This window comes from Cnephaeus nilssonii (assembly GCF_951640355.1).
Source record: "Cnephaeus nilssonii genome assembly, chromosome: 14".
NCBI lineage: Eukaryota > Metazoa > Chordata > Mammalia > Chiroptera > Vespertilionidae > Cnephaeus > Cnephaeus nilssonii.
In genome coordinates this window covers 18,021,136-18,049,044 of record NC_137085.1, presented here as the reverse complement: position 1 = coordinate 18,049,044, position 27,909 = coordinate 18,021,136, and the positions used below count along the sequence as shown (strand labels likewise).

At 38.9% G+C, this 27,909-nt stretch overlaps 1 protein-coding gene across 5 annotated transcripts in view; it reads right to left on the bottom strand.

Annotated features, from left to right (window-relative positions):
• Positions 1–1,210: 1,210 nt before the first annotated feature.
• Positions 1,211–27,909, bottom strand: part of ECPAS (Ecm29 proteasome adaptor and scaffold) — a 102,505-nt gene continuing 75,806 nt past the window's right edge. For all 5 annotated transcript variants that reach the window (XM_079789856.1, XM_079789853.1, XM_079789854.1 and 2 more), the window contains 19 exons: positions 27,356–27,435; positions 26,637–26,742; positions 24,456–24,503; positions 23,405–23,526; positions 21,780–21,930; positions 19,997–20,062; positions 18,718–18,807; positions 17,301–17,367; positions 16,663–16,754; positions 16,516–16,582; positions 16,141–16,332; positions 15,325–15,533; positions 14,545–14,588; positions 14,257–14,449; positions 12,549–12,687; positions 10,227–10,332; positions 9,935–10,023; positions 6,584–6,655; positions 1,211–4,776 (listed from right to left, as the gene is read on the bottom strand). In XM_079789856.1, coding sequence (XP_079645982.1) covers positions 4,637–4,776; positions 6,584–6,655; positions 9,935–10,023; positions 10,227–10,332; positions 12,549–12,687; positions 14,257–14,449; positions 14,545–14,588; positions 15,325–15,533; positions 16,141–16,332; positions 16,516–16,582; positions 16,663–16,754; positions 17,301–17,367; positions 18,718–18,807; positions 19,997–20,062; positions 21,780–21,930; positions 23,405–23,526; positions 24,456–24,503; positions 26,637–26,742; positions 27,356–27,435 — 2,073 coding nt within the window. In that variant the 3' untranslated portion in view covers positions 1,211–4,636. The remainder of the gene's footprint in view (positions 4,777–6,583; positions 6,656–9,934; positions 10,024–10,226; positions 10,333–12,548; positions 12,688–14,256; positions 14,450–14,544; positions 14,589–15,324; positions 15,534–16,140; positions 16,333–16,515; positions 16,583–16,662; positions 16,755–17,300; positions 17,368–18,717; positions 18,808–19,996; positions 20,063–21,779; positions 21,931–23,404; positions 23,527–24,455; positions 24,504–26,636; positions 26,743–27,355; positions 27,436–27,909) is intronic.

Sequence of the window (27,909 nt, the reverse complement as noted above, 5' to 3'; positions counted from 1 at the left end):
TATCAGTTACATGAAAATGTTGAGGTAGTAGAATGACTAACAAGAATAGTGCAGATATGAAGGGAACAATAACATTTTATAGCAGCAATGTTATAACCAATAAACTAAGTGAATCCTAATGTAAAATTTAGAGTGCACCTCTAAACATGTATTATTTTGATCAATAAACAAAAAATTTTAATTCTTGTAAAGATGGTAGAGATGAAGGTTTTCAGAATCATTTCTCCCCAAACCAAGCAAAATAACCTAACCTCAGCCACTTCACCTGTCGAGAGTGGCAGCTCATCTCCTGGTTCTGTGGCTTTTATTTAGAAAAACCCCTCAGGAGGTCTGTTCTATTGGGAAAGCAGGGCCTGGGCTCATTCAAATGGGAAAAGATTCTAACAGAGATAACTCAATTATTCTATTACTAATGAAGTTATAAAATTTTAAAGTTCACTTCTGGCTTCTTTAGAAGGGCTTGGGACACTGGGAGAGGAGAGTGAAGGTATTAGGAAGACAGGAGAAGGCTCAGAAATCTTGAGGACTAAAAAAAATACAAACTAGCCAATGAGAAATACCTAATAGCAGGGAAGGCTAAGGGTCTATAAAAATAGTGATATCTCATATGGAATTTTAGGTTGTTGGCTGGTCTTAGCTATTCTCTACTCCCACTATTACTCCCCAAAATGCAATTAAAATCATATAAACACAACCATCTTGGGTAATGGAGCTTTGGATTTTAGAGGAACAGTAGTTATCAGAATGGAGAACTATGGGTACAGGAAATTTAAGGAAATCTGTCCAATCATTACCTGATCACTAAGCTAACGGAGCAGAGGCGTCAGTGGGCACATACAATAAAGAATTGAGACTTTACAGAATTAGTTCAGGAAGTAGAAAAACAAAGCAGCAATTCTGTAATGGGAGGGGAATATGATTTCTAGATTTGTCACATATTAAACAGTAAAGCATGGCCCATATTTAATGATAGAAGGGTCGCCCGTTGGTGTGGCTCAGATGGTTGAGCATCAACCTATGAACCAGGAAGTCACAGTTCAATTCCCAGTCAGGGCACATGCCTGGGTTGTGAGCTCAATCCCCAGTGTGGGGCATGCAGGAGGCTGCTGATCAGTGATTCTCTCTCATTATTGATGTTTCTCTCTCTCTCTCTCCCTCTCCCTTCCTCTCTGAAATCTATAAAAATATAAACTTTAAATGTTTTCTTAAAAAAGCCCTCAGATTTTATACATTTTATGATGGAATTAAGTGAGCACAAACATATAGAGGGGCCCATAAAGGCTTCTCCCAAGATGACTCAAAAAAGACTCCAAGCACACTCTGGAATTACTGGTGAATCAGCAGAGGTAGCTAAGCAGAGGCAAACTGTTGGGCCTTTTTCGGTTTTTCAAGTATAACTAGCCAAATACCTCGGAAGCTAAACTCTTTTCCTAGAGAACCAGTAAAAATCAATGCACTACTTCAGAAGAACTGGTCATGCAGCTTTTATTTACTTCATACCTTCTTGGGCATGGGTAGGATTTTCCTCTCAAATAAGACTATCACATGCTTAGCTAGCCCAGTACATATTGCAGAGGATTCTATGAAGACTTCGCATATAAAATACAAAAATCTGTTACATATACATCCATTAACAACAGTTTGTACATTACAATGAGTGCCAAGGTCAAAGTTAAGTCCCTGTACTTCACAAGCAGCATGGATACATTGTGGCGGCGGCCGACAGAAACTCCCTCAAGGGGCAGACAGTGTTCACACAGTGCAATTGCTACTAGATCAACACGGTCACGTCTTTTTTCTTCTCTTTTTCTTCTTAGTAAATACACAAGGAAAAGATGGCAGGGGGAAGCCATGGGGGTTTGCTGGCAGTCCGCTTTATTGTGCAGGTAAACTGGATCACAGGCAGACACAGCGGCAATTAGAAACTGGACACAAACATTAAAGAAACTGCTGCTCTTTTATCACCAAAAAGACAATGTTATACTACTTTCACTGTTTGGACCAACTGCCAAACTTCAGGTACCTCCTTTCCATGTATCAATAGATTTCCGAAGCTATATCTAGTGTACTTATTCCAGGAATAAGGAATTTAGTAATTAGACTATCTCAATCAGTCGCTTGTATGACAAGTGGCACAATATTCCTGGGGGGGGGCGGGGGATTATAAAAACCTGTTCCAGATAGCTTTGGAAAATGAAGGCAGAAGACAAACACGCACGGGTCCTTCTTCCATTTGTTCACCAGTATCAACACTCCACAGTCACACACTCTGTTCTTCACCCTTTCACATAAATACGTACACACACGTGCACACGTACACACGAGCTGCACTGGGAGACCATGATTCAGCATTACTCGTTGTACAGATGACTTGGCTGGTTAAGATGAAGGCATTAAGTATAGAAATTAGAAATGTGCTTAGAAAGCTAAAAGAAATTAATTCACTAGCACTAAGCACTAAGGTTCAAGTATCTTAGCACCGCTCTCAGCACCATGGGAAATTCCCAATATTAAATAAGAAAATGTTTAAAAGCATAAAATTTGATGAGGCTTTAACATTTCGGATGGGCCTAGAGCACAGTTCTTGCCCTTACACTGTTTCTGATAACACCTGGCCTCCCCTGCATTCTTGCCTAGGAACAGCGTCCCAGGGACTGAAAATGAAAGTCAGAGGGCACTTGGTGGAGGAGGACTGGTCAGGAAAACACTGTGAGGCCATAAGCTTTCTGAAAAACATCCAAAGTTGATTTTCCCTAAAGCCTTCTCAGGTGGAAGTCCACGATAGATTCCTTAAAACTCATGATACTATTAAAGCTCACAATTATATTCAGTATCAGCTAAGAACATGTTTCAGAAATAAACACTTAAATTTTCTTTGTAAACCCCTTTCCAAATCAGAAGCAACCCCAGAACACAGCATATACAGCCAAGGTTAGGTACTACCTATGCACTGTTTTTCAAACTGTGAATAGCAACCCATTTATGAGTCAGGGAATAAATTTAGTGAGCATTTAAAACAGTAGAGGTGAAGGAGGGATCACAGTATATCACACATAGTAAGAGTCTGAATTATTTATTTTCATAAAATATTTATTTCAGTTAATGATTTTATATTCTCTCTCTCTCTCTCTCTCTCTCTCTCTCTCTCTCTCTCTCTCACACACACACACACACACACACACACACACACTGTTCTGGGTCAAATGTGAAAAGTTATTTTTACTCTTGGTCACAGTCCAGAAAGTTTGAAATACATTCATTGCTCAATAGAAACCACACCAAAAATAAGCATGAAATTTTAACCCTGGTGTTAATGTCAGTAAAGGGCAATACTGAGTATAAACCAATTTTGTGCTTGGAATCCAAGGTGAGCTAGTGTTCTCAGTCTTCGTTAAAATTGTTTTTCCCCTTGCCCTACATCCTTAGGCAGGGGCATGAGCAGCAAAAGAAAGGAAGAAACCCTAGCTGTAATTATTTGAACAGTACCAAGTTATTCCCAGATGGCAAATTAAAATGCTTTCCTTTCTATCCTAAAGTCATACTGTTAGCATAAAAGTGAGTATAAAATTTTAAGGTGCTTTTAAGTTTTGAGATTACAAATGGTCTAAATCAACAGTCATGATTTCGTTGTTGGTTTGGGTTTTACAAAATAAGCAACCACAGACAGACAGAATGATCAATCTTGCCCTAACCTACCTGCATCTGCCTGTGAAAGGAGGACAATCAGCCCTGGCCAGTGCGGCTGGGTAGGAGGATCGTCCTGTACACTGAAAGGTCCTGGGTTCAATTCCCAGTCAGGTTACATACCGAGGTTTGGGGTTCAATACTCGGTTGGAGCGTGTACAGGAGGCAACCTATTGATGTTTCTCTCTCTTCCTCTCTCTCTCTCTAAAATCAATAAAAAAACATGTCCTCAGGAAATGATTAAAAAAAAAAGGGCAATCAGAACTATCACATGGAGACCAAATTCTCCCTCTCAATCCATAAAGAACGATGCTAAACAATTACTTTCTAAAAACCAATCATCTAAACAAATGATAACATTCAGCTTATGAATTTCAAGAATCCAATGATGTCAGTTCAGTTCTTGTTTCTCTGGTGGTCAGCGTTAGCAGTGATTGGCAGAAGGCTGTAAAAGAAAATTTCCTGGGCAGGTCATCCAACACCTGGGTTCTGGCCTCATCACAGGCCTCAGAAAGGGAGCTCTGTCAGCACACAGCCTATTTCTTCAGGTGTAAAGCAAGGGGGTTCAACTAAGTGACTATAGAGCCCCTTCCTGAAATAACTTCATTCAATTTAGAAGCCTTTCTAAGATTTTTTTATCCAGCTTCTCTACAACATTGTTTATCCCTTTAATAACAGCTTTAATCTTCTAATAACTATTTCCATCAGTTTTACCAACAATCACCTCTCAAACATCCATGTTTCATTAAGCTCACTCAGCCCAGATACTTTTAAAACATCAAATAAAATAAAGCTAGTAAGGAACAAAATTTAAGGCATTTTTTGTTTTTATTTCAGCCAAGGAATGATGCATGCTACAGATTAATCTTTACTTTTCCCACTTGGTTTTTCAAAGAATACCACCATTTTCATCACAATGAACATGGCACTTGTTTGTTTCTTCCACTTTTAATTATTCCAGATTTTCAAGCGTTTTCTTCAGCAATGATGCTTTCTCCTTCAGCTCAGGTCGGCTGTCTGTCTCCATAGTTGCTAAAGATTCAATCAGGAGCGTTCTGCACTCAGATGTCAAACTTTCCCACTGTTTAGACTCTGAATGGAAAGAGAAAGAAGAAGAAAAAGATTCCTCATAGAACAAGCAAGGACAAAAAACCAAACTAGTCGTTCTGCTTTTCCTCCATATATCATATCCCCAAAATAAATGCAAAGCAACCACTTGATAACAACTTAGGATATAATGATCACAGGTTCAACAGTTGTCTCAAATCCTAATTATTGACAATAACATGAGAGCATATCAGGGAGTCCCATCCTCTGCCCCCAGTATTAGTGGGATGAAAAGTATCTAGGGATGCTAAAGCAAAGTGGTTAAGTAGGAAGTATCAAGGCAAAGCACAAAGTGACCAAAAGACCATCAACAACACAAAAAACCTCTTTATAAGATACTAGAGGCCCAGTGCACAAAATTTGTGCATGGGGGGGGGGGGGTTCCCTTAGCCGGCCTGCACCCTCTCGCAATCCGGGACCGCTGGCTCCTAACTGCTCACCTGCCTGCCTGCCTGCCAGATTGCCCCTAACCACCTCTGCCTGCTGGCCTGATGCCCCTAACTGCCTCTGCCTGCCAACCTGTTCACCCCTAACTGCTCCCCTGCCAGCCTTATTGCTCCCTAACTGCTCCCCTGCTGGCCTGATCACCCCCTAACTGCCCTCCCCCGCCGGCCTGATCGCCCCCTAACTGCCCTCCCCTGCCGGCCTGATCGCCCCTAACTACCTCTGCCTCGGCCCCCACTACTGTGGCTTTGTCCGGAAGGACGTCAGGAAGGCGACTGGTCTAATTAGCATATTACCTTTTTATTAGTATTTTATTATTAGTATAGATGTTTGTTCAGTTAAAAAAATCTTGAACAAATTTCAAAACTGCACAGTCAGTTTCAACAGATGACAATTTATTAATTCTTTAAGGGGAGCATCAGAGAAACTCAAAGTAAATATCCTAAGTCTTACTTGTGAGGTTCTGCCACTTTCTAGTGTTGTGGTTTTGGCATGTTACCTCACCATTTAGCCTCATTTTACTCACCTAGAATACATTCATGCATATTTGGCAAACAGTGCAAATTCAGTGATCTGATGAGGGGCCTTGCTCTTTCATTTCAACAAAGAAAAAAGGAATTACAAGGTGTGTAGTGTTACTGAGACCAAAAAGCCTGTTCTATGGAGCCCTAGGAGAGGTGCCTTAAATGCTAAGCAGAAATAAAGAAGTAAAAACTGCAAATATACAGGACCTGAGAAAACTGCTCCTGCTTCCCCATCCCCTGGGGTTAAAATAATAAAAAAAGAAGAAAAGAAAAAAAGAGGCCTCCTTTTAAAATGAGTAACAGATACACCACTGGAGAAAATGTTTTCTTTTACCACAGCCATTAGAAGAAATCTTCTTTATAAGAAGGTTAAAAAAAGAAAAACAGGGAAAAATAAGATTAAGAAAATGCTATCAAATTAGATGACTCGGGTGGATAATTGTTAAAATGCTTTCCCAATTCCACTTTTGAGTGTGTCATTCTGTTTATTTACATGCGGACAGTGAGCTATACTATGCACTGTCAACCATGTGCTGTAATAACCGAGATTAAATCAAGATTCACACTGGAAACAAAAACTATTATTCTAAGATAACTACAGCTTCATAAAATTTAAACACTTTAATAAAATTTAAGGGTTTTAGCTTTGTCTATCCCACTTAGATGTGTGTGTGTGTGTGTGTGTGTGTGTGTGTGTGTATTAATTTGTAATTTAGAGCATATGCTTATTAAAAACAAAAACAGAAAATAAAACAATTTCTAAAACATATGCCATAAAATATCCTGGCTTTCCGGTTTTCCAATCAGAACTATCAGGAACTCACCTTCAAGCTTTTTAAGCAGTAATTCTATCACAGATAAAGCTTCTGTTCTCACAGACGAGTATGTCTTATTTTCTAAGAAAAAAAATTACATAATGCACATTACTTGTTTTATATGCCTTTGAAACAAAAGCTTCAAGATTAAGTTAATGCTACTGAAAGATGTTAAATGACAAATTCAGGGAAAGACACACCTTTTCTGAAGTAAGCTTCCCTTTCCGGGTTATCTATCATTAAATACTTGAAATGTGCTATGTGCCCACATTCCTTAATTTAAAAAAAATATGTCAGCCAAATATATCAATCACCACACCAAATGGCAATATTTAAAAGGACCCATTTTAAAGTGGGAATTCAAAAGACACTACTTAAACACATATTCATCTTCTCATAATACCTAAGAAGGGTCTTTAGGTTGCATGACCTCAAATTAACAAAGAACATTACACAACCCAGGGTGAAGACAAAATCAGAGACACCTGCCTGGGACCCTGTTAAGACCAGTTTCTTAACTGCCAGTTCTTTATCCAAAAGCACGCCACCTCCAAGAATTATAACTAAAACATACTTCCTTAGTGTCTACTCTAGAACAGCTGTCGCCAACCTTTCAGACCTCACGGACCACCAGTGTTCGCGGACCATCAGTTGGTGACCACTGCTCTAGATACAGCATCTAGTTCATGGAGAAATTGCCTACCGAAAAAATTAACACAACCAAACTCACAGCAAGGAAAGCACAGGATGAGCTTATAACATCCTGTTCTGTTACAAAGTACAGAAGGGCCTGTAAGAATGATGGTGACCTGTCAAGAGGACACAGGAGTCAGCTTGAAGGAGCCTCCACTGGCCAAATCTGTGACCATAGGAGCAACAAATTAAGAAAAATAATTAATTATAAACCAACTGGGGGAAAAGGAATCCATGAATCAGTATCGATAACAGAGGAAGGGAGAGGGTGGGATCTTGCTTATGAGGCTGCCAACTATCAAAAGGTAAATGTGAGGGAGGCTAGAGTTAGAAAGCCATCTCAGTAAAAACAGGTTCAGGAAGAAACCCTGACGCATGCTAGGTCTAGAAGGTCTTCTGGAGAGGAGCAGCATGCCTGCATGGCTTCACGTGTCTTCCCAGACAGCTGTGAAGAAGAGCAGGTTATCTAAATGGTCTTAAAGTATTTCCCACAGGCTGCTTATCAGACACGAGGAGGGTGTGTATGGGGGGGGGGGGGTGGGGGGGGTGGAATAACTAGAAGGTAGAGAAAACTGAATATACCTTGACCAGGTAATCAAAAGTAACATCGCCAGTGAGGGCAGATGGACACTCTGTGCCTCTTGACGTGAGGCACGTCACTTATGGAGGGAATATCCCAACTGGGAAGTCATGACCTGCATCTAATCAGGAGGAAACATGAGACAACCACCATGAGAAACCCTCCAATAAAAAAAGATGGGGGGGGGGGAGACTTTTCTTCAAAATTGTCAATGTCATATAGGGCAGAGAAAAGCTGGGAGGAAGTGTTCCAGATTAAAGAAGAATAAAAAGATATAACAACTAAATTCAATAAATGACCCTGGACTAAAATTCCTTAATGGAGGGGAGGGGGGAAATTCTATAAAAAACATTATGAGTCAACGGAAAAACCTAGAACATGAACAGTGAAGAATTTGATTTTTAAAATTGCATCATTGTTATACTGCCTGAAGTTGGTAATTGTACCGAGCTGATGTAAGAGAATGCACACTGAAAAATTTAGAGGTAACGGGGTGTGACGTCAACAATATACTTTCAAATGGTTCAAGAAAAATATGTATATAGAAGTAATGATTAAGTAAATGGGGCAAAATGTTAACAGGTAACTTTGGTTAAAAGATATATAGGTATTACATGTACTATTTTTATTTCATGTCTTAACTGGGCCCCTCAGCATGGGACAGGAAGGAAACCGAGACACAGGCTTATGGGAAAGTCACTCCACTTCATGGCAGACCAACCTTTCTGCCCCAGGGGCGGTGTCGTCCATGTCTGAGAGCTCAGCCTGGCAAGTCATTGAGCTCAGGTTTCTGTTTGTTTTTGCTGGCTTTTTAAAATTAAATTTATTGGGGTGGCTTTGGTTAACAAAATTATATAGGTTTTCAAGTATACAATTCTATAACACATCATCTGTATATTGTATTATATTTACCACCCACAGTAAAATCTCCTTTAGTCACCATATATTGGAACCCCCCCTTTACCCTTTACTATCCCTCCCCCACACTCCTTTCCCTCTGGTAACCACCATCCTATTGTCTGTGTCTATAAGGGGTTTTGGTGTGGTTATTATTTTTTTTTTGCATTGATTTAGAGGGGGTGGGGGAACATCAATATGTTGTTCCACATATACATTCATCGGATGATCAAACCCACAACCTTGGCATATGGAAATGATGCTCTATCGAAATGACCCATCTGGCCGGGGCTATGAATTTTTGCTTGTCTTGTTTGTTCATTTGTTGCTTTCAGTTTATATCATACAACTCAACAACAACAAAACAAACAATCCAAAGACACTTCTCTCAAGAAGACATGCAAATGGCCTACAGATACATGAAAATATGCTTAGCTTCATTAACTACATGTCATACCTGTTAGAATGGCTATTATCAACAAGACAACTAAAATAAGTGCTGGAGAGGTTGTGGAGAAAAAGAAACCCTCATTCACTGCTGATGGTACAGCCACTATGGAGGTTCCTCAAAAAATTAAGAATAGAGTTACCATATGACCCAGCAACCCCTCTTCTGGGAATGTACTTGAAAAATTTGAGAACTTTTATTCGCAAAGATATGTGTATCCTTATGTTCACTGCAACATTATTCATAGTGGTGAATACATGGAAATAATCGAAATGTCCCTCGACAGATGACTGGATAAAGAAGATGTAGTACATATTACAATGGAATACTACTCAGCCATAAGAAAAGATGAAATACTGCCATTTCGACAACATGGATGGATCTTGGAGAATATAATGCTAGCGAAATAAGTCCTACAGAAAAAGTCAAGAACCATATGATTTCACTCATATGTGGGGTATATGTACTATTATTGCAACTTTTCTATAAGTTTAAAATTATTTCCAAGTAAAAGTTTTTTTAAAAAATACTTATCACAAGGGTTTTTCTAACGTAGGAGTTAAAATCCTAAATTATAGTTCCAGGTTAATATATTTCAGTCTGGGCATACAGAGTATATTAAATAGGATAGTTCAGTAGTTCCATAAACTTAGTTCCTAGCACAAGTTAGGAAATATTTGAAACTTAGCTCCCTGACCTTTAAAATCAGGACCCCTTATCAATGTCAGTTTATCACACTCACCTAAAGAATATGTGATTGATTTACAAGTTTCAAGGAGAATTTCAGTCAAGGCCTCGGGATCTGCATGTTCTTCTTCCAAAAGCATTAATCTATAAAAATCAGAAGGCAAGACACAAATACCAGTTTTAAGAAATATTCCAAAACCTTTCTGGCACAAATAATTTCTATCTGCATGTATCACTTTATGATGTCATTCTAGCGTTTAGTTTAAAAATGTAAAAGACTTTCATTGATTACATGTAAAATGCTAAGGGGGAAAAGGACAAAATAAATGAACTATGAAGCAAATTACCCCTGAAAAAAGGCATTCATTGACTGTAGGACTCCTAGCTGCACTTTCCATGTGCTGAGTTTTAGCCGGTCACACATCAATTTGCATATCTCCTGCCGATAACAACCTGGGAAAAAAGACAGAATGGGACAGAGTAGGACAGGGAGTGTGAAGGAGCAAAAGACAGAGCGAGGGACAGATGGAAGGCCAGAGACAGAAACAGAGAGGGACAGAGGGGCAGAGATGGGTGGGAGGTAGAAAAAAGAGGGGGAGGGAGGAAAAAAATAAAACAACAAATGCCTTTAGTTAAAGCCATGAAATTTCAAAAAACAAACAAACAGAACTTCAGGCTGACTTTGTGTCCAATTCCCAAACAAATTCCCTGACCAGAACTTCCCCCGTGAAGGTCCCATATAACTGTTCATAAATGCTCATTTTCAATCAGTATCCTTCTCCAAGGAACTGACGCTGAATCTTAACCACACGCCCTTTCCCTGTAGAACACCCTCAATGACAAGAAAGCAGAACTCTGGAGGCGGGAGCTCCTGGGGACACACAGGAGCTTCCGCACGTTGTGGGCTTACCAACAGACACAGCTCTATCCCAAACCAGTCACGCCAACTGCACTTGCAATTACAATTATATAATTAACAGTACACTAACTGATGAAATAGGTGTATAAAACTCAACAAAGTCGTTATTTTTAGTTAGATTCACATATGTAAAGACAGATGGCAGTAAAAATCTGTAAGAATTCTGCACTGGAATTGCTGCATAAGAGATTTTAGCTTCTTTTTCTACAAGAAAGAAACAGAACTCAGAAATTGTAGATGATACCTTGTGAGTAAGGTGTACGAGAAGTCAATGTGTAACAGTTCAATTCTCAAAGGCTTGGCCTTCCCCTCAATAACTGGCAAATGAATATACATTTCTATGCCTTACACTAAAATAAACTGCTTTGGGTATACATCAACTTCTATATATATAAAAGGCTAAGTGACCGACCGTCCGTCCGACTGAGGCACACAGGCAATTTAAAAATAAACGTTGACTTGTGCATGCGCAATACATGTAAAGCTCTCGCTGGTGCCTAACGCACGCATGTTTTAATTTTATAATACTATATTATATATGCTATTTTGACATGTAATTTTTTTGCAGTAACGTAATTACCGCATGAATGTTTCTTCTAATCAATTTCCTTTCAATGTGCACGAATCTGTGCACCGGGCCACTAGTTTTTATGTAAATTCCCTACTTTTTCTACCTCATTCAAGAAAAAGTCAGTAGCCCTAATGGCGTCAAAAAAAAGAGACTTCCACTGCAGGCCAGAACATAATGCCAAGACATAAGACCATTTATAAATACGTATCTTTTGGAAAATCCTTCCTATACATGGCAAATATATTTTTTAAAGTTCACCAAAAAAATGGCAAGGCTCAGAGACAATCTTAAATCTGACTTCAGACAGATCCAATCACAAATAATTAACATACTTTTTAAATAACACTCAAGCATATTAAGGTGTCTGGGGGGAAAACACTGCAGAAACTAACAGAAGGCAAACTTCAGAGGAGCCTGGTTCCCAAGCTCAAGGCCCAGTCAAAGACTCCTAACTGCAACCTAATCCAACAAAAAAGGTTTGCTGTTTGTTCATCTACTTAACCCTTTGGAAATACATGTCCAATTCTGAAAATCTCTCAAAAAGTTTCAACGTTCTCAGTGAAACAGAGATTTCACTTGCTTATTAAAGATTTGTTTACCTACAAGGCCATTAATTTCCAAGATGAAGAGACCCCACTAATATACTCTGTGGATTGCTCAGCAAATAGTATCACAAAGAAGAGTAAAAGAATTCTTTTTACAGTCAAACTATCTCTATATTGTATCATGGGTGTTAAGGGCTGAATTGCGTTCCCCCAAATCATAACTAAGTCCTAACCCTAAGAACCTCAGAATGACTGTACTGAGAGACAGCATCGTTAAAGAGGTCATTAGGGTGGGCCCTAACCCGATACTGCTGGTGTCCTCATAAGAAGAGATTAGGACGCAGACATAGATGGCTATTTACACGCTAAGGAGAGAGGTTTCAGAAGAAACCAACACTGCTGACACCCTGATCTCAAATAGAATTGTGAGAAAATTTCTATTGGTTAAGTCACCTGTCTGCGGTACTTTGTTATAGCAACCCTAGCAAACGAATAAAATAGGATTATGTGCCAATGCAGGAGTAAAATTTGTGTTGGATAATTCTATTAAGTAGTCAGAAGGTACAAGAAACAATAACTTGTCGCTTAGAACATCTCTGCTCTCATTAAGTAGCCTCTGGGTGCTGATGCTTACGCTGAGTCTCCATATTTCGGGGCCAGGCTTTGCCCAGGCCCTCAAAGGCTCCTAGCAGGGATTCCAGCTGCAGCTCCTTTTCCTTCTCATTCTCGTCTTCATTTTTGGTTGTCCGGACTCCAATGCTTTCAGGCGAGTTCTAGGACATACCAAAAAAGAAAAAAGAAAAAGAAAAAAGAAAAGCATAATGTAATTTTTTTCAAAGTTACAGGTTTACTATTAAAACAATCAGGGTGCCAAAGTAGGAGATGTTAACCAAGAATTAAATGCTAAATTCTCTAGCCTGAGTTTTCCTATTTCTAAAAAGAATTTGTAACAGGATACTACATCTTCTAATAAATATGGGAAATCATTTAAAGGAAATCTGAAGCAAAGTGGAAAATAAACACTGTATATGTAGTATTTTGAGCACCACATAAAAATACTTGCATTTAAATCATGGAATTAAAGATGAAAGAACTTGGTAATGACCTAAATCCAAACTCCTATAATAAGAAGGAAACAGGTTGGGAAGTGACTCATCCAGCTAGCTCAAAATATCATCAATTCAAAATATAAGTCTTCCAAATACATTATGTAGGTAATATTATTTAAATAGCCTTTTTACTCAAAGAAAACAACTACAAATTAGCAGCAACACAAGAAATAAGAATGCTATTTAAACTATTTCATGTTTCACAAAAAATAGTGAAACTATACCCTTATTTCTTTGAAAACAAGTATTTCATTTTCCAAATGAAACTAAAGTCTGTTTTGGATCAAATGCCCCCCAATATATGGCAGAGGCCGTTAACAGTGACATACTGAGCTCCCTATCTTCACTCCAGCATGGCTGGGGTGGCTTCTGCACAAGCTCAAAGGCAAAGCTTATTTTAATGACAGGGTGGGGCAGAAGTATGTTTACAGTTGTGAGTACACAAAACATAGAGGTTATTCTCATGTTAGCACTTATTATTGTATTATTTTCCATATGAACAACTGTAAATCCAGTTTTGCCCCACCCTGTATGACAGAGACCATTCATTCCAATATCCACTCCTGTAGCCTAGAGTTTCTTGGCTTGCAGGTCGAAACCCCTGCAATAAACTCATCTTTCTGCTTTGTTTTAAAAATAAAGCTAACCAGCCCTGGCTGGTTTGGCTCAGTGGATAGAGTGTCGGCCTATGGACTGAAGGGTCCCGGGTTCAATTCCAGGCAAGGGCATATGCGTGGGTTGCTGGCTCAATCCCCAGTGGGGGGGCATTCAGGAGGCAGCCAATCAATGATTCTCTCTCATCATTGATGTTTCTATCTCTCTTTCCCTCCCCCTTTCTCTCTGAAATAAATAAAAATATATTTTTAAAAAATAAATAAAGCTAACCACTGTCCCCTTCTCCCATGGAGGACTAATGGACACCGAGAATGCATCTGCAGCCAGATTCCAGCTAAGTACTGGCCAACAGGATAGAAGTGAAAATGCCAGGCAGCATTTCCAGGAGCTCTCCTTAAGAAAGCACTGACATGCCTACTTTGATCCTTCATTCTTTCTTCAGCTCTGCCATCACCTGTCTGGAATGTAGCTATACTGTGGACCATGAGGGCAATGATTTTCTGCTAATTGTAGCTACACTAATCCTAAAACAAAATATGCAAACAGAACAAAGAAACATCTTTCCTTTTTAATTTTTGAAGTAGAAACCAGACGTGAGAAGATACAGGTGGTCATTACCTTCTTGATGAGAGGTATGACAATGTCAGAAAACTCCTGGAATCTGTCTTCTTTGGTGGCCTTCAAGACATCCGCTGCACAGCTGATTGCTACAATTTTGTATTTGGGGTTCTCTCTGCAGCACTCCTTGAGGACAGCCTGGATGATTTCATTTGTGCCGGGCTGACTGGGCACAGGCTTTTCCAGCTCTTCACTACAGACCCACACAAAAGCATCACAACAGTTACTAAAGGCCGCCACTCTCGGGTTCAGCTTAAGAAATGGCATCTTCACTAACACAACGTTTACCTGCAAGCTGTCACCACACAGGCAATGGCTTTCAGCAGTTCTTCCTAAGGGGTTGAAAAATGAGAATGCTATTAAGCACATATGTGTCATTTACATTCTTTGCATTATGACTACAATTTCATATCTATGACAACAAAAATTAACCAGAGTATCTTATCTTTAGGCTCTTACTGTTTAATAAGTACACCCATAGATGCAGAATAACTGCCTTTCTCTCCATTTCATAAAGCCTAGAGAGCTGACTTGCCCAAGGTCACACAGGCCGAAGTGTGGACCATGGAGTTAGAACTAATCTGCTCCTAGCCCAGCTCTTCTTCTGCGGTACTGCACTGGCCACCACCGACGTTCACAGCATCAAGTAGATTGTTTCATGCTGCCACAATCTCATTTTCCCTGCTGAGTGTTCACTGTATCCTACTACTGCCCTTGTGTAAAAAATGACTGTTACTAATTCGTAGGCCCAGAGATGAGCATCCTCCGGTCCAGGTTTGGACAGCCTGGCTTGCTACTCAATTTCACATATGCCCAATCCTGATCTGTGCATGAGGTCACTGGTTTAAGACTTATCTTAAAAAGCTGAACATGATAAGTAAAAATCAATCTCCAGCATTACTATGCAGTATTCAGGACACATGGGTTGCACTTTGAAAATTTGGTTCACAAAAACAATCCATCTGATGTCTCACAAAACCAGATTCTAATTTTTGTAAGAAATGAAAGATGAAGTCATCATCCTTTAAGGATAACTTAGATTTAACGGGGCGTGAGTGGTTCCTTTACCTTTCCTGCCCATGTTCTTCCAGCGAGGCCTTGCAGCAATGCGGTCAGTATCATTCCCAGATATGGAGGTACTAGGGAGCTGGTTTGTTTTGCAATTGATGCCATGGCAATTGCACCCTGGGCTTTCATTTTCCAGGACTGAGACTGTAAAGCCTTCTGGGTAATAGCAATCAACTCCTGCAGGTATAACCGAATGCCACCAAAGGAACCTAGGTTACAAATGGCAAAAGTAAAGCAACTTTTAAGTGACAAAAAAAAAAAAAAAAAAAAAAATTTCTTTCCTAAGTCTGAAAAAAAAGTCAGTGACCACAGTCTAAAGCAGTGATTCTCAATGGTTACATTATGCCACTCTGTAATAGGGAGAGAAAGCAGGTGGTGGTGTGACATATTGCTACAACCGCAGGACTTCATGTACATGGGTATGTCCATGAGGGCATCATGTCAATAGTCCTCATTCCATTTATTTGCATGCATCCAGGTAAAAAAAAAGGGAGGGTGGTTTGAGAAGCACTACTCTAAATAATGCTCTAAGGCCACATAAAATCACTCTTCACTCTCAATTAAAATAAGTAAAACTACTCTGTTGGGGCAGCATTTCTACTCTTGCATGGGGGCAGCAATGAGAGAGGAAAGAGTAGAGCTCTGAGTGCCAACCTTGAGAACTCAGCAATTGGATATAGACTCAAAAGCAAACGGGACACATGGTATTAAGGTCCTGGGAAAGTAGCTACAGGAGTTTATAATAAAAAATGTGAGTAAAAACTCCAGCTGTGATTCTTAAGAAATAGGTTTAATTCTTAGGTACTGTTTACCAACCAGGTACATTCTCCTGCCACACTTCAGTCCATAAGTTACTTTCTTCCTTTTCTGATTTCTCCTCGTCAGAAATCTCATGCATGCCTAGAAATGCCAAAGGCAGAACTTCTTTGGCATGGTTCTTCAATACGTCAGGGCTGTAGCGTCCAATAGCATGAATAGTCAAAGCACAAGAGATCTTATAGATGGGTTCTGAAGAGAAGCAGAAAAAAAACAATCCTTATGAAACTGTTTTTAAGGGTAACTAATCTAAACAGATTATTGCTCAATCTGGACCACAGTAAAATCAATAAGAAATGTTCCTAGCAAAGCACATAAAACCAGATTAGGTTGTTTACATCTAAATTTAAAATAATATAAATATTTAAAAGGTACCATCTTTCTCCATGTACCAGCTATTGAGCTTCTGCAGGAGTTTCTCAGTGCTGCTATCCCGTGAGGTCTGAAAAAAAGAAACAATACTGCCATTGCTGTATAATTATCTAAGTATAATCACTTAACTAAGTAAGAAATTTAACTCACCCGAACTAAATGGCCCATGGCAAATGCACAGGATTTCTGAATTACACTGTTCCGATCTGTCAGGCCACTAAGCAGAGCACTCATAAGTTTACCTAACAGAAATAAAGGAGAAAAATCTGGCACTTGGTTGACCAAATGGTTTGCTCTGTCCCCAGAACCAAAACAAACTTAACCCTGCAATTAATACCTGATTTATTCCAGGGGAGTTTAGAGCCCCTGTATGTTATATTTGTACTGTCCATTTGCCTGCTACAAAATTTAAAATTAGTCTGTGTCTAGAATATTGTGAAGAAAGTTGAAAAAATGAAAGCTAGGTACAAAAAGTTCATTAGGCCCACCTAGGGGCCAATGTAAGAAGAGAAAATTGCTGATGTAAAATGAGCTATACAGTAAACAAATCCTACAGGGTGACAGATACTTTCACCTTCTTGTACCACTGGAAAATAATCAAACACTTATAAAACTTGCTAAAATTGATCATTCTTCACTCCTGCAAACAAAGAGATAAAGGAAGAGGGAGAAAAAGTATACAGGATCACAAGCATGTCGGAATGATAATAATTATTATTTTTTTAAATCTTGTCACACAAGACATGGCCATAGAAAAATATCACTACGCACAGTTTTGACAAACTCACCTGAGTAAGGTGTTAGGTCCTGGGGACACTGAGTAGTTAATGACACAATGACACTGGCACAGCCTCCCTACAAGGTTACAAAGGCAAAGGTCTAAATTTGATGGTCACAGCGCTCTGAAACCCTTTGTTTTAGGTGGGTGTCGAAGATTTAAAAATAAAGAATACAAAGTCTAACAGCCCCTCCATGAATCAATCTGGAAAGAGGAAAACTCTTACTTTAAATTAGCCATGCAGAGATTTTTTTTTCAAAACATCCAGGAGGAAAATGGGTGCTCTCATACACTGCAATTAAGAAAGAAAACTGGCCCTGGCCAGTGTGGCTCAGTTGGTTGAGCATCATCCCATGTACCAGGAGGTCGCCAGTTCGATTCCCGATCAAGGCATATGCCCAGGTTGCGGGCTCGATCCCCGTAGGAGGTGTGCAGGAGGCAGCCAATTGATGTTTCTCTCTCATTGATGTCTCTATCTCTCTCCCTCTCTCCGTTCCTCTCTCTCTAAAAATCAATAAAAAAACATTTTTTTTTTCCAAAAAAGAAAGAAAACTGATTCAATATTTTGGGAGGGCAACGTATGTCATCTTGTCCATCTTTGTTCTAACATTTCCAGTTTTAGAAATTTAACCAAAAGAAATAGCTTCACATGTGTCCCAAGACATTTATAACATTCTTTGTTTAATGTCAAAAAAGCTGAAAACAAACCAGATGTTCCTTGATGGATTAAAATAAATGATAAATAAATAAATAAATAAATAAATAAATAAATAAATAAATGATGTGACAGCCACACAGCAGAATATCATCTGGCCATTAAAGAAGACGCTGTGGAACACACATGCACGAATAAGCAGCTGGAAGGAAACACTTGGAAATATTAACAGCAATCATCTCTGGGTGGTAACCTTAGGACAAATTTTAACTTGCCCCTGATCTATAAATGCTAAAGTTTTTAAAAGGCAAGCAAGTGTTAATTTTGTCAGGAGGAAAAAAAATGTGACTTGTTTGTTTTTAGAGTGTGGGGGTAGAATCTGATCCTTGAAAAATCTTGGAAAGACATTTTCCTATCCAAACACCTTGCTGAGTGCTGTGAAAAATGCTAATCACCACCTAAAAACAACCATGCTTGATAACTTATTAATGGATGAGCATTTCCATTAATAAGTGATAATGAATGAGAACCCAGAGGGCATGTACACAGCAACCAGGGGACAGAAATGACTTCACTAAAAAGGACAATATTAAGTCATATGTCATTTCCTAAATTAGTTACATGTCTTAATTTATTAATGCAACCATAAAAACAAACTGGTTAACCTAAAATATTGGGTTTTATAAAAAATATGAATTTCAAAAATGTGGCTATTATATTTTTGTGGCCTAAACAAATGAGAATTACTCTTGTGAAAAATACACTTACGTACCTTAGTTCCAAGACCTACACCACTTCTGATCAGTTCACATAATCTAGGAACTAGCTCACCCAGCACCGACACATCAAGATATTGCAGGCACTTTTGGAAAAGAATAAATATAAAGTTAACCTTAGAAAATAAAGCCCATATCACACCTTCAATTAAAAACTGCCCATGTCAATCAAATATGTACCCACTGGATTTGACATGAAGTTGAAAAACTGCTACTTTGATTTTGCTCCAATTTCTAAGTTAAAACAAATGTACTATAAACAAAAACAATTCATTGGTGGCTCAACATTACAAACGAAACAGAAACAATGAAAAACACTGATTTTCTAAAGGAGAAAATTAATAACGATTATCCAACAAAAAAGGATCTTGCTGGACCTATTTCCCCTATCAGTCCATGTTCAGTGTAAGGACCTACATTAAAACTGGTCTTCAGTGGGTCTGCCCTACCAATCCATCTTATTAAAGTTGATTCCTTAGCAGATTTGCTACACTATATTTTTTTAAATGCAATGAAGTATATTCTATTATTAATGAGCACATCTATAAGGTGTTTGCTAACCATTCCTATTTCTCTAAGTTGTCTTTTCCTCCCAATAATCCAACTAAGAAATAACATCCTTAGACCAAACTTTGTTCAGTCTCCCAGTAAACCGTAAAAAATATCTCCTTCTTCTGTCCAGGCTTGTGATCTGCTTAGCAAAATTATTTCCAGTTGCTCATGAGCTCTGGGTTAACCACTCCAGGGTATGCACAACAGAGACAACTTTAGTGACTTCGGCGACTTCTAATCTACGAGTCCAGGAATTCAGAACTTCGGTGCTAAGCAGTTCTTTTTTGCAAATCCCTTCCTATGACTAAAAAAAAACAACCTATCAATACTGCTCAGGTCTCTTCCCCTGCCTTTATGCTGCCTGCTTCACTGAATATGTCCCGCCTACACCGCCCCAGGACTTCCCAAAGACAATGCTCACGCAGAGACAAAAATCTGAATCTTGCTAAGTAAGCCAAAGGATACTTAGATCTATACAGAAATATTTTAATATATTGTTCTCCTCTAACACAACTCTGGAGTAATGGATTCTAGTATTTAAAAATCATTTATTCCATTTAGTAATACAAAAGAAGAACTATATTAAGAAAAAACTGAAGTCACAATAGCTGTTGACTCTCCCTTAAATTTCTATGTCATTTAATGTAACCTAGAAACTTTGAACAATTACACTCTAAAGGTAAGCAAACACACTTAAACTTTCTCATTACATTAGGCACTGACCATGTTGATTGTTTCCATCATGGGAGAGGATTTGGCAGCACTGAGTCGAGCACTATCCATCGCAGCCTGAGAACAGAAACTGAAGTTACTCAGCACATTCAATTAACTAAGAAGAACCTCTGTACACTCCCATAAAAGGGCTTTATGCCAAATTGAAGAATCTTTTGAAAAAATAATATATATATAACAAAGTCAAACATACGTCCAATTCTAATTCCTTTTGACCATTCAACCATTTACCAGTAGAGGCAGCATCTCACTACAGGTGAGAAATTCAGACAATATTTAGACATTAACTGCCCTCAGAAATTAACATAGTAAGGCTCTGAGCAAGTCATCCAGCCTTCTCGAGCCTCAAGTTCTCCATCCACTAAATAAAGAAACAGACTAAGTAAATTTCCAACTAAGGTTTTTAAAAAATGTGTCTAAGCAATAAGAAAATTCATGCATTTATTGCTTGAATTTTATAAAGGTCCTTCTCATTTACAATGGCATTTTAGTCTAATAGCTATGCTATAGGAGAGGTTAACACTATCCAGACATAATAAATTAAGAAAAATAAGGCAGTGACTTGCCCAGAGTTGCAAAGTCTGGAATAGAATTTACATTTCCTAATTCTCAACACCTATAAGGTTGGGAAGGGGCAAGACTACTGCTAAAAGAATGGAGAAGAAACAGCAATATTAGAGACCCAGGGAAAAGACAGTAAGTTATTACATAGCATAGGCAAGTTAAAAATCAAATAGTCAACTGAGAAAAAACATTTACAATCTACATGGAATTCTGTCCTAATAAATAAAGACAAATGTAAAAAATAAATAAGTCAAGTACAAAAATAGGCATGGAACAGAAACACACAATTCATAGAAAAAATAAAAATAGCTAATATACTATGAAAAGAAAATGGACACCACTAATAATAAGAAAGTGTAAATTAGAACAATGATTCTTGCTTATCAGGTTGATATCATTCAATGTTGGCTTTAAGATATGGAGGAAATAGAACATTCATAATGTTTGATGCCACAAAATCTCTCCTACAAAAATTCAAAATCATCTCATTGTGGAATACTAGGCATGAATTAAAAAGAATGTAATAGATCTATATATACAAACATGATATCTTGTTAATTACAAAAAGCAAGCTGCAGAACAACATTCATAGTCTGATTATATTTTTAGATTAGTATGTTTGTTTGGTTTTATAGCCTATGACTAAAAAAGATTTTTAAGACACAGGAAATTGTTGACAGTGGGTACTCCTCAGGAAATAATATTGTGCTCGTAGGGGAAAGAGGACTCCCAGGGAATTACTTTATACTCTTTGTATAGTTTTCATAACAAATATGTTTCATCTGTAATATTTAAAAACGCTAATTTTTAAAAATCTCAGTATATCTAAAAAGCAGAGTAATTTTAGACTATGCCAAAGTCTAGATACAAATTCTCTTTACTTGTAGGGTAGGAATGAGTGATCCATAAAAGGATTCTCAGAGTATAGACCCAACCCCTAAAATAATAAACAAGCGGACAAAACTGTGTTATATAAATGTTAATGCATTTTTTGGATGGAAGTGTCATTTTCATCTGACTCACAGAACAGTATATGAGCCATCCCCTACCCACCCTGTAAAAGGGCATCCCTGTGGTCACAGTAATTGAGCTGTATCAAGAGTCAAAGTACATTCAAGGCCTGCAGTGTGTCTAAGGACAATGGACCCCAGTACCTTCACAGGGCTCTTCTTTCATGACACTTACCTAAACGCCTGTGTTGTCAACTCACCTTTTCTTGGTCTGTAGCTCGGAGACTCAAATAATTGAGAACCTGGGGTTCCAATACACTTAAGGATTCTAGCAGAGCTGGGATGAGTTTTGGTGCATGTGGTTTCAACATGGCTCCTGCACTTTTGCTGATCTTCACAAGAGTGTTAATGCTACAGACACACAGAAAACACAGTCCTTTTTACAATCCTAATAATATGCCCTACAAATTTAATCATGGGGATGTTTGCAGTGTATTACATTTAAGAATATACTCAGTTGGTTATAGAGCCTGGTCTTAGCACTATTTTTTGTTATTACTTTGTATTATACACATTTTCACACATATATTAGAGAAAATTGTAAGTTAAATTCTATGTATTCTCCACACAGTTCAACAATTGGCAATCTTTGGCCAACTTTACTTTACATATACCTCTACCATAATACACACAGACATACTCTTTCCCTTGCCATTGTATTATTTTGAAGCATATTCTCTAACTAAACTTCAGTATGTATCACAAACAGGCAAGGACACTTTATCATAATCAAAACAGCAATTCACACTCAAAAATATTAATAATTTTTTTCATATCACCTAATATTCAAACTCCCCTGTTTCACAACTGTGTTTAAGTTTGTTGAAATCGAATCCAGGGCCCATCCACACGTAGCAATTTGCTATAGTTCTTGAATCTTTTTAACAGTGACCTCCCTTCTCTGTTTCTAGTAATTTATTTGTCCTCATTGACTGTATCCTGATGGTGTCACTAAACATGTTCCTCTGTCTCTTACACAGATCTGCAGGCTCAGTCAAGTTCAGGTTCAATTTTTTAAAAACAGAATTTTTCATGGGTGGTGTTGTACGTGTCCTGTCCCAGCACATCAAAAGGCACATGTCTGCTCCTTGCTTGTGCTGTTAAGAGTGATGGTGGATTCCAGTTTGGTTAGACTGAACCATCCATTATAAAGTTCCCCATCAACCTTTTACCACTGGATTTAGAAGCCACGAAAAATCAATACCTAGATTATTTTACTGAGGACAGCAAAATGATGACGTCCTAATTGCATCACTCCTAAAAGAACTTTGCCTCATCAACTATGAAATACTGTTGGTATTATCAATTTGGTCCAATTTTAAGAGTGAAATAAAAATGGAATAAAGTTCCTAAATAGTATTCTAGTTTAAAAACAAACCAAAAAAATACAAACTAGAATCATTCTATTAATTTCAACTTAAAATGGCTATATGTATTGAACTGTGAGTGTATTCTTTTAATATTTAATTACTGTAAGTGGTAAAGTTTATTTTAAAACTAGTAAGCTCTGCAATATTACTAGATAGTACAACCAGCAAGCAAGCTCCCAAGGACTCATGGCCTAACAGGAAAATGTGCTTGCTGGGCACAGAGGCCAGTGAAATTTTTTTTAAAAACACTCTTCTCAAGGTTGAGGCCAAATGGCAAAATGCTGGTCAAAAGCAAGGTTCCCAAGAATATATTTTGCAAATATATTCTAGGCTTTTTAATAAATACTCTTTCTTGGGTTACCTTGGGTTTTCCTCGTCTCATTTTCCACACTTAAATCAAAACATTCACAGAACTAAGTAAATCCAGTATATTCATTTCATCAGCTGATTCACACCTGAGGGCTCGAACTTCTGTCACAGGACTCATCATTCCTTTGTCCAGAAGGCAAGGCAGAAGGGCAGCGATGGTCCTCTGGCCAGCTGCTCCCTTGGCAGGGTCACACATTTTCACACAAACCTCACACACAAAGAGTATGAAAATTAGTGAAACTGACCTCTCACCCAATACTTCCTACTTCCCACATCCATAGAAAAGGATGAGTGAATCCACTGTCTATGACACTACAGAAAGAAACAGAAGAATGAGAACTGGGATTGAGTCCTATGTCTGCAATAACTAAATGGAAAATTTGGTAATGTACTTTATTTTCTAATCTTTGGTCTTCCAATTTGTGAAATAGGAAACTACTAAAGATAAAATGAGAAAACTTATAAGAAAATATTTAACAACATGACCTAGAATGTATTAATCTCTGATATGCCACAAAATCAAGTTCAAGTGGGAAACAAGTTTCAAAGAGCTTGCCAACCTCATAAAAATGAAAGGCAGACTGACATATAAACACAGCAATAATAAAGAGAAAAGATAGATGTTGCTTAATCTAAATGACTACCATGCTCTTCACGGTCAAATAAAATCAGACTTTATATAAAGACCAAAAAAAGCTCACCATTTAAAAAAACCACCGAGATATACTAATCGGTGTTCTAGTGCTGTGGTCGACAAACTCATTAGTCAACAGAGCCAAACATCAACAGTACAATGATTGAAATTTCTTTTGAGAGCCAAATTTTTTAAACTTAAACTTCTTCTAACGCCACTTCTTCAAAATAGACTCACCCAGGCTGTGGTATTTTGGGGAAGAGCTAAACTCAAAGGGCCAAAGATACGCATGTGGCTCGCGAGCCGCAGTTTGCCGACCACAGTTCTAGTGTATTAGCACCCAGCTTCACATTCATTGTAAGAACAGTGAACTATAACATGATGCCAATTACATTGCAACTAAATGTCATTTTGTATGGTAGAAAATAAGTCATTATCATGGTTCTACTAAGTCACTAGAACCCTGCCACATTTCACCCCCCATATAAGATAAGAGTTCTCACCTTGCTCAGAGTTTTCAGAGCTAGTTCTGCTGCTTTTCGTACCGATTCCTAAAAAAGAGAAAAGTTTGGCATCATAAAAGCTAGTTTCCTTCCACAATACATATTAACTGCCTCTAGGTCTACACAGGTTAGTGTGAAAAATCCTATTTCAATTCTAGGCAAAAAAACAGTGCCTCTTTAGGCTCTTTGCCCATCAAGAACATATTTCCATGCCATATATACTTTTTTAAATTAAGTATGACCTATTTTGACCTTACAAAAAGATAGCTATCCTATCTAATAAAAGAGCAATATGCAAATTAACCACAACTCTGCTACACCAACAAGCCACGCCCACAAGCCAATCAGGAGCCAATATGCAAATAAACCCAACCAAGATGGCTACAGCCACAGAGAGCAGGAGGGAGGCTTGGGTTTCCCCAGCAATGGAGGAAGCCAAGCTTTCCGCCTGCCCTTGCCGGCCTAGGCCTCCACTCAAGGCTACAAAGTTTCAATGATAAAAAGATAGATAAATCCAAACAGAAATGGCGGCAGCCATGGAGCTGGAAAGAGCAGGAGGCTAGGGTTGCCCCCGGCGATGGAGGAAGCCAAGCTTTCCGCACACCCTGGCCGGCCCAGGCCTCCGCTTAAGGCTACAAAGTTTCAATTATAGAAGATACATAAATCTCAACAGAAATGGCTGCCGCCACGGAGCAAGCAGAAGGCTAAGCTGCGCTCCAGGCTACAAAGTTTCAATTGTAGAAGATACATAAATCCCAGATACCAGGGCCTCCTCTTGGGTCGCCAGGGGGCATGGCCAACCTGCAAACCACCACAGGCCCCTCATCCAGGCCACCCCATGCCCCAAGGGAACCTCCACCCTGATCCTGGACATCCCTCAGGGCAAACCAGCTGGCCCCCACCCGTGCATCAGGCCTCTATCCTATCTAATAAAAGAGTAATATGCAGATTGACCATCACTCCAACACGCAAGATGGCTGCCCCCATGTGGTCAAAGATCCTGCCCCCATGTGGACACAAGATGGCCAGCACAAGATGGCCGGCAGGGGAGGGCAGTTGGGAGGGACCAAGCCTGCAAGGGCGGGCAGTTGTGGGCAATCAGGCCAACAGGGGAGGGCTGTTGGGAGGGACCAGGCCTGCAAGGGAGGGCAGTTGGGGGCGATCAAGCCTGTAGGGGAAGGCAGTTAGGGGTGACCAAGCCGGCAGAGGAGGGAAGTTGGGGGCGACCAGGCCTGCAGGGAAGGGCAGTTGGGAGGGACCCGGGCCTGCAGGGGAGAACAGTTGGGGGGGACCAGGCCTGCATGGGAGGGCAGTTAGGGGTGACCAGGCCTGCAGGGAAGGGCAGTTAGAGATAAACAGGCTGGCAGGGGAGCAGTTAGGCATCAATCAGGCTGGCAGGGGAGTGGTTAGGGGTGATCAGGCTGGCAGGCAGAAGTGGTTAGGGGCAATCAGGAAGGCAGGCAGTCGAGCAGTTGGGAGCCAGCAGTCGGACATCCCTCGAGGGGTCCCAGATTAGAGAGGGTGCAGGCTGGGTTGAGGGACACCCCCGCCCATGCACGAATTTCGTGCACCAGGCCTCTAGTTAAATATAACAGTTTAGAAACTAAATATATTATAAAAACAAACATGAAGATCTCTATGAGAATTCTAAGAGACTTTTAAAATATCTCTTGCCTCCTGCATGCCCTCTAGTGAGGACTGATCCCACAACCCAGGCATGTGACCAGGAATCGAACAGTGACCTCCACCAATGAGCCACACAAGCCAGGCTGAAATGCCTAATTTTAATGGCAAAATATCAAAATATCTAAAATTTAGATGTCTCAGGAAAAAATGCAGAGGAACTGGTCATGCTATTTGGGAATGGCTGATCCAATTTATAAAACTTATCAAAGTAGAGTTATTCTTGATCACTTCTAAACTCTTATTTGTCCCTAATAAATAGCATCATGGGATCTGTATTAAAAGAAGCTCAAGCAATGGCCATCTTTTTTAAAAAGTCAATTCAATTTAGATCTAAAGATACCCAACCTTGCAAATTCATAGACACATCAAGACTGAAACTTTGGGAAGAACTTGCAGTCTTTAAAAATTTTCTAGATATTGAATTTTTAAATATATAACTATACATATTTTAACTATTTCAGTTTAAGCTATTCTATAAATAAATGCAGATTTTACCTTTATGTCATCTTGTACTCTAAAAAGAGTTTCCCAAATTTCTGGAAGTTTATCAATGATGTCATCTAGGGGTCTTCCTCTTAGTAAGTCATTCAGAGCTAAACAGCTGAAAATAAACAATTTGGTTTCAAATACATGATCAAGAAAGCTCAATATTTTACTCTGAAACATTCGTATCAAAAAAGAATATGCATTCTGCCTATATTTCTAGTCCTCATGCTACCCCACCTCAAGTCAGCAATGACTAGTTTCTCTTTGATGGCTCAAATATACCACAGACATATGGCATTTACAGTCATTCAATGTCTGTTTCCCACAACTATAATACAATCTCTTTGAGATGATACATCATTTTTTACTTACCAGTGTACTTAGCACTCTGCCAAGCATATAGCAGGCACTTAATAAATATAAATTAACATGTGTACATAAATCCTCCCCTAACAAAGTCATGAGAGTATATAAATATATCTTGATGTCTACCAATTTAACAAGTGATCTACTACTTCTTTAATTTCATACTTATAAAAACTAAGACATCTTAGGAAAACCACTGACTAGAGTTAAATAGTTAAATAACAATAACTGCCTAACCCAACCAGAAATATATTTTTTAAGAAGCTTTAATTTACTCCTTTGGCCCAAAGTATAAAACTTGGAAACATCAAGAGAAAAATTCAGTTGCATTTAACTAGTCTTCTTATTTCTAAAAATTGTACCTGGATTCTCGAACTCGCCACATGCTGCTGGTAAGGTTCTTTATCAAATCTTCAAGAATTTCCTTCAAATACTTATCCACCTAAGGAAAGCAAAAGGATAAAATAAAAAAATGTGAAAGCTATCAATAATCAAATTATTCATCTCTAAACCACCTACCATGGTTTTTTAAAAATACATACATTTTTTATTTCGGGGGTGGGGGGAGAGGGAGAGAGAGAGAGAGAGAGAGAGAGAGAAAGATCAATAATGAGAAAGAATAATGGATCAGCTGCCTCCTGCACCCCCCCACTGGAGATCAAGCCCACAACTCAGGTATGTACCCTGACTAGAAAAGGAATCATGACCTCCAGATTCAAAGGTCGACGCTCAACCACTGAACCAGACCTGCCAGGCCTGACCATGTTTCTGTATGTAACAGCCTAAGTATGTCTCTAGGCCTCTCAGCCTACAATTCTTTCCCCACTTCAGTTACTAAAAGCTGTTGGACTGAGCATTTTAAAATGCAAACTTGATCCTCTCATTTCCTTAGTGCATGAGAATAAAGTCCAATCAC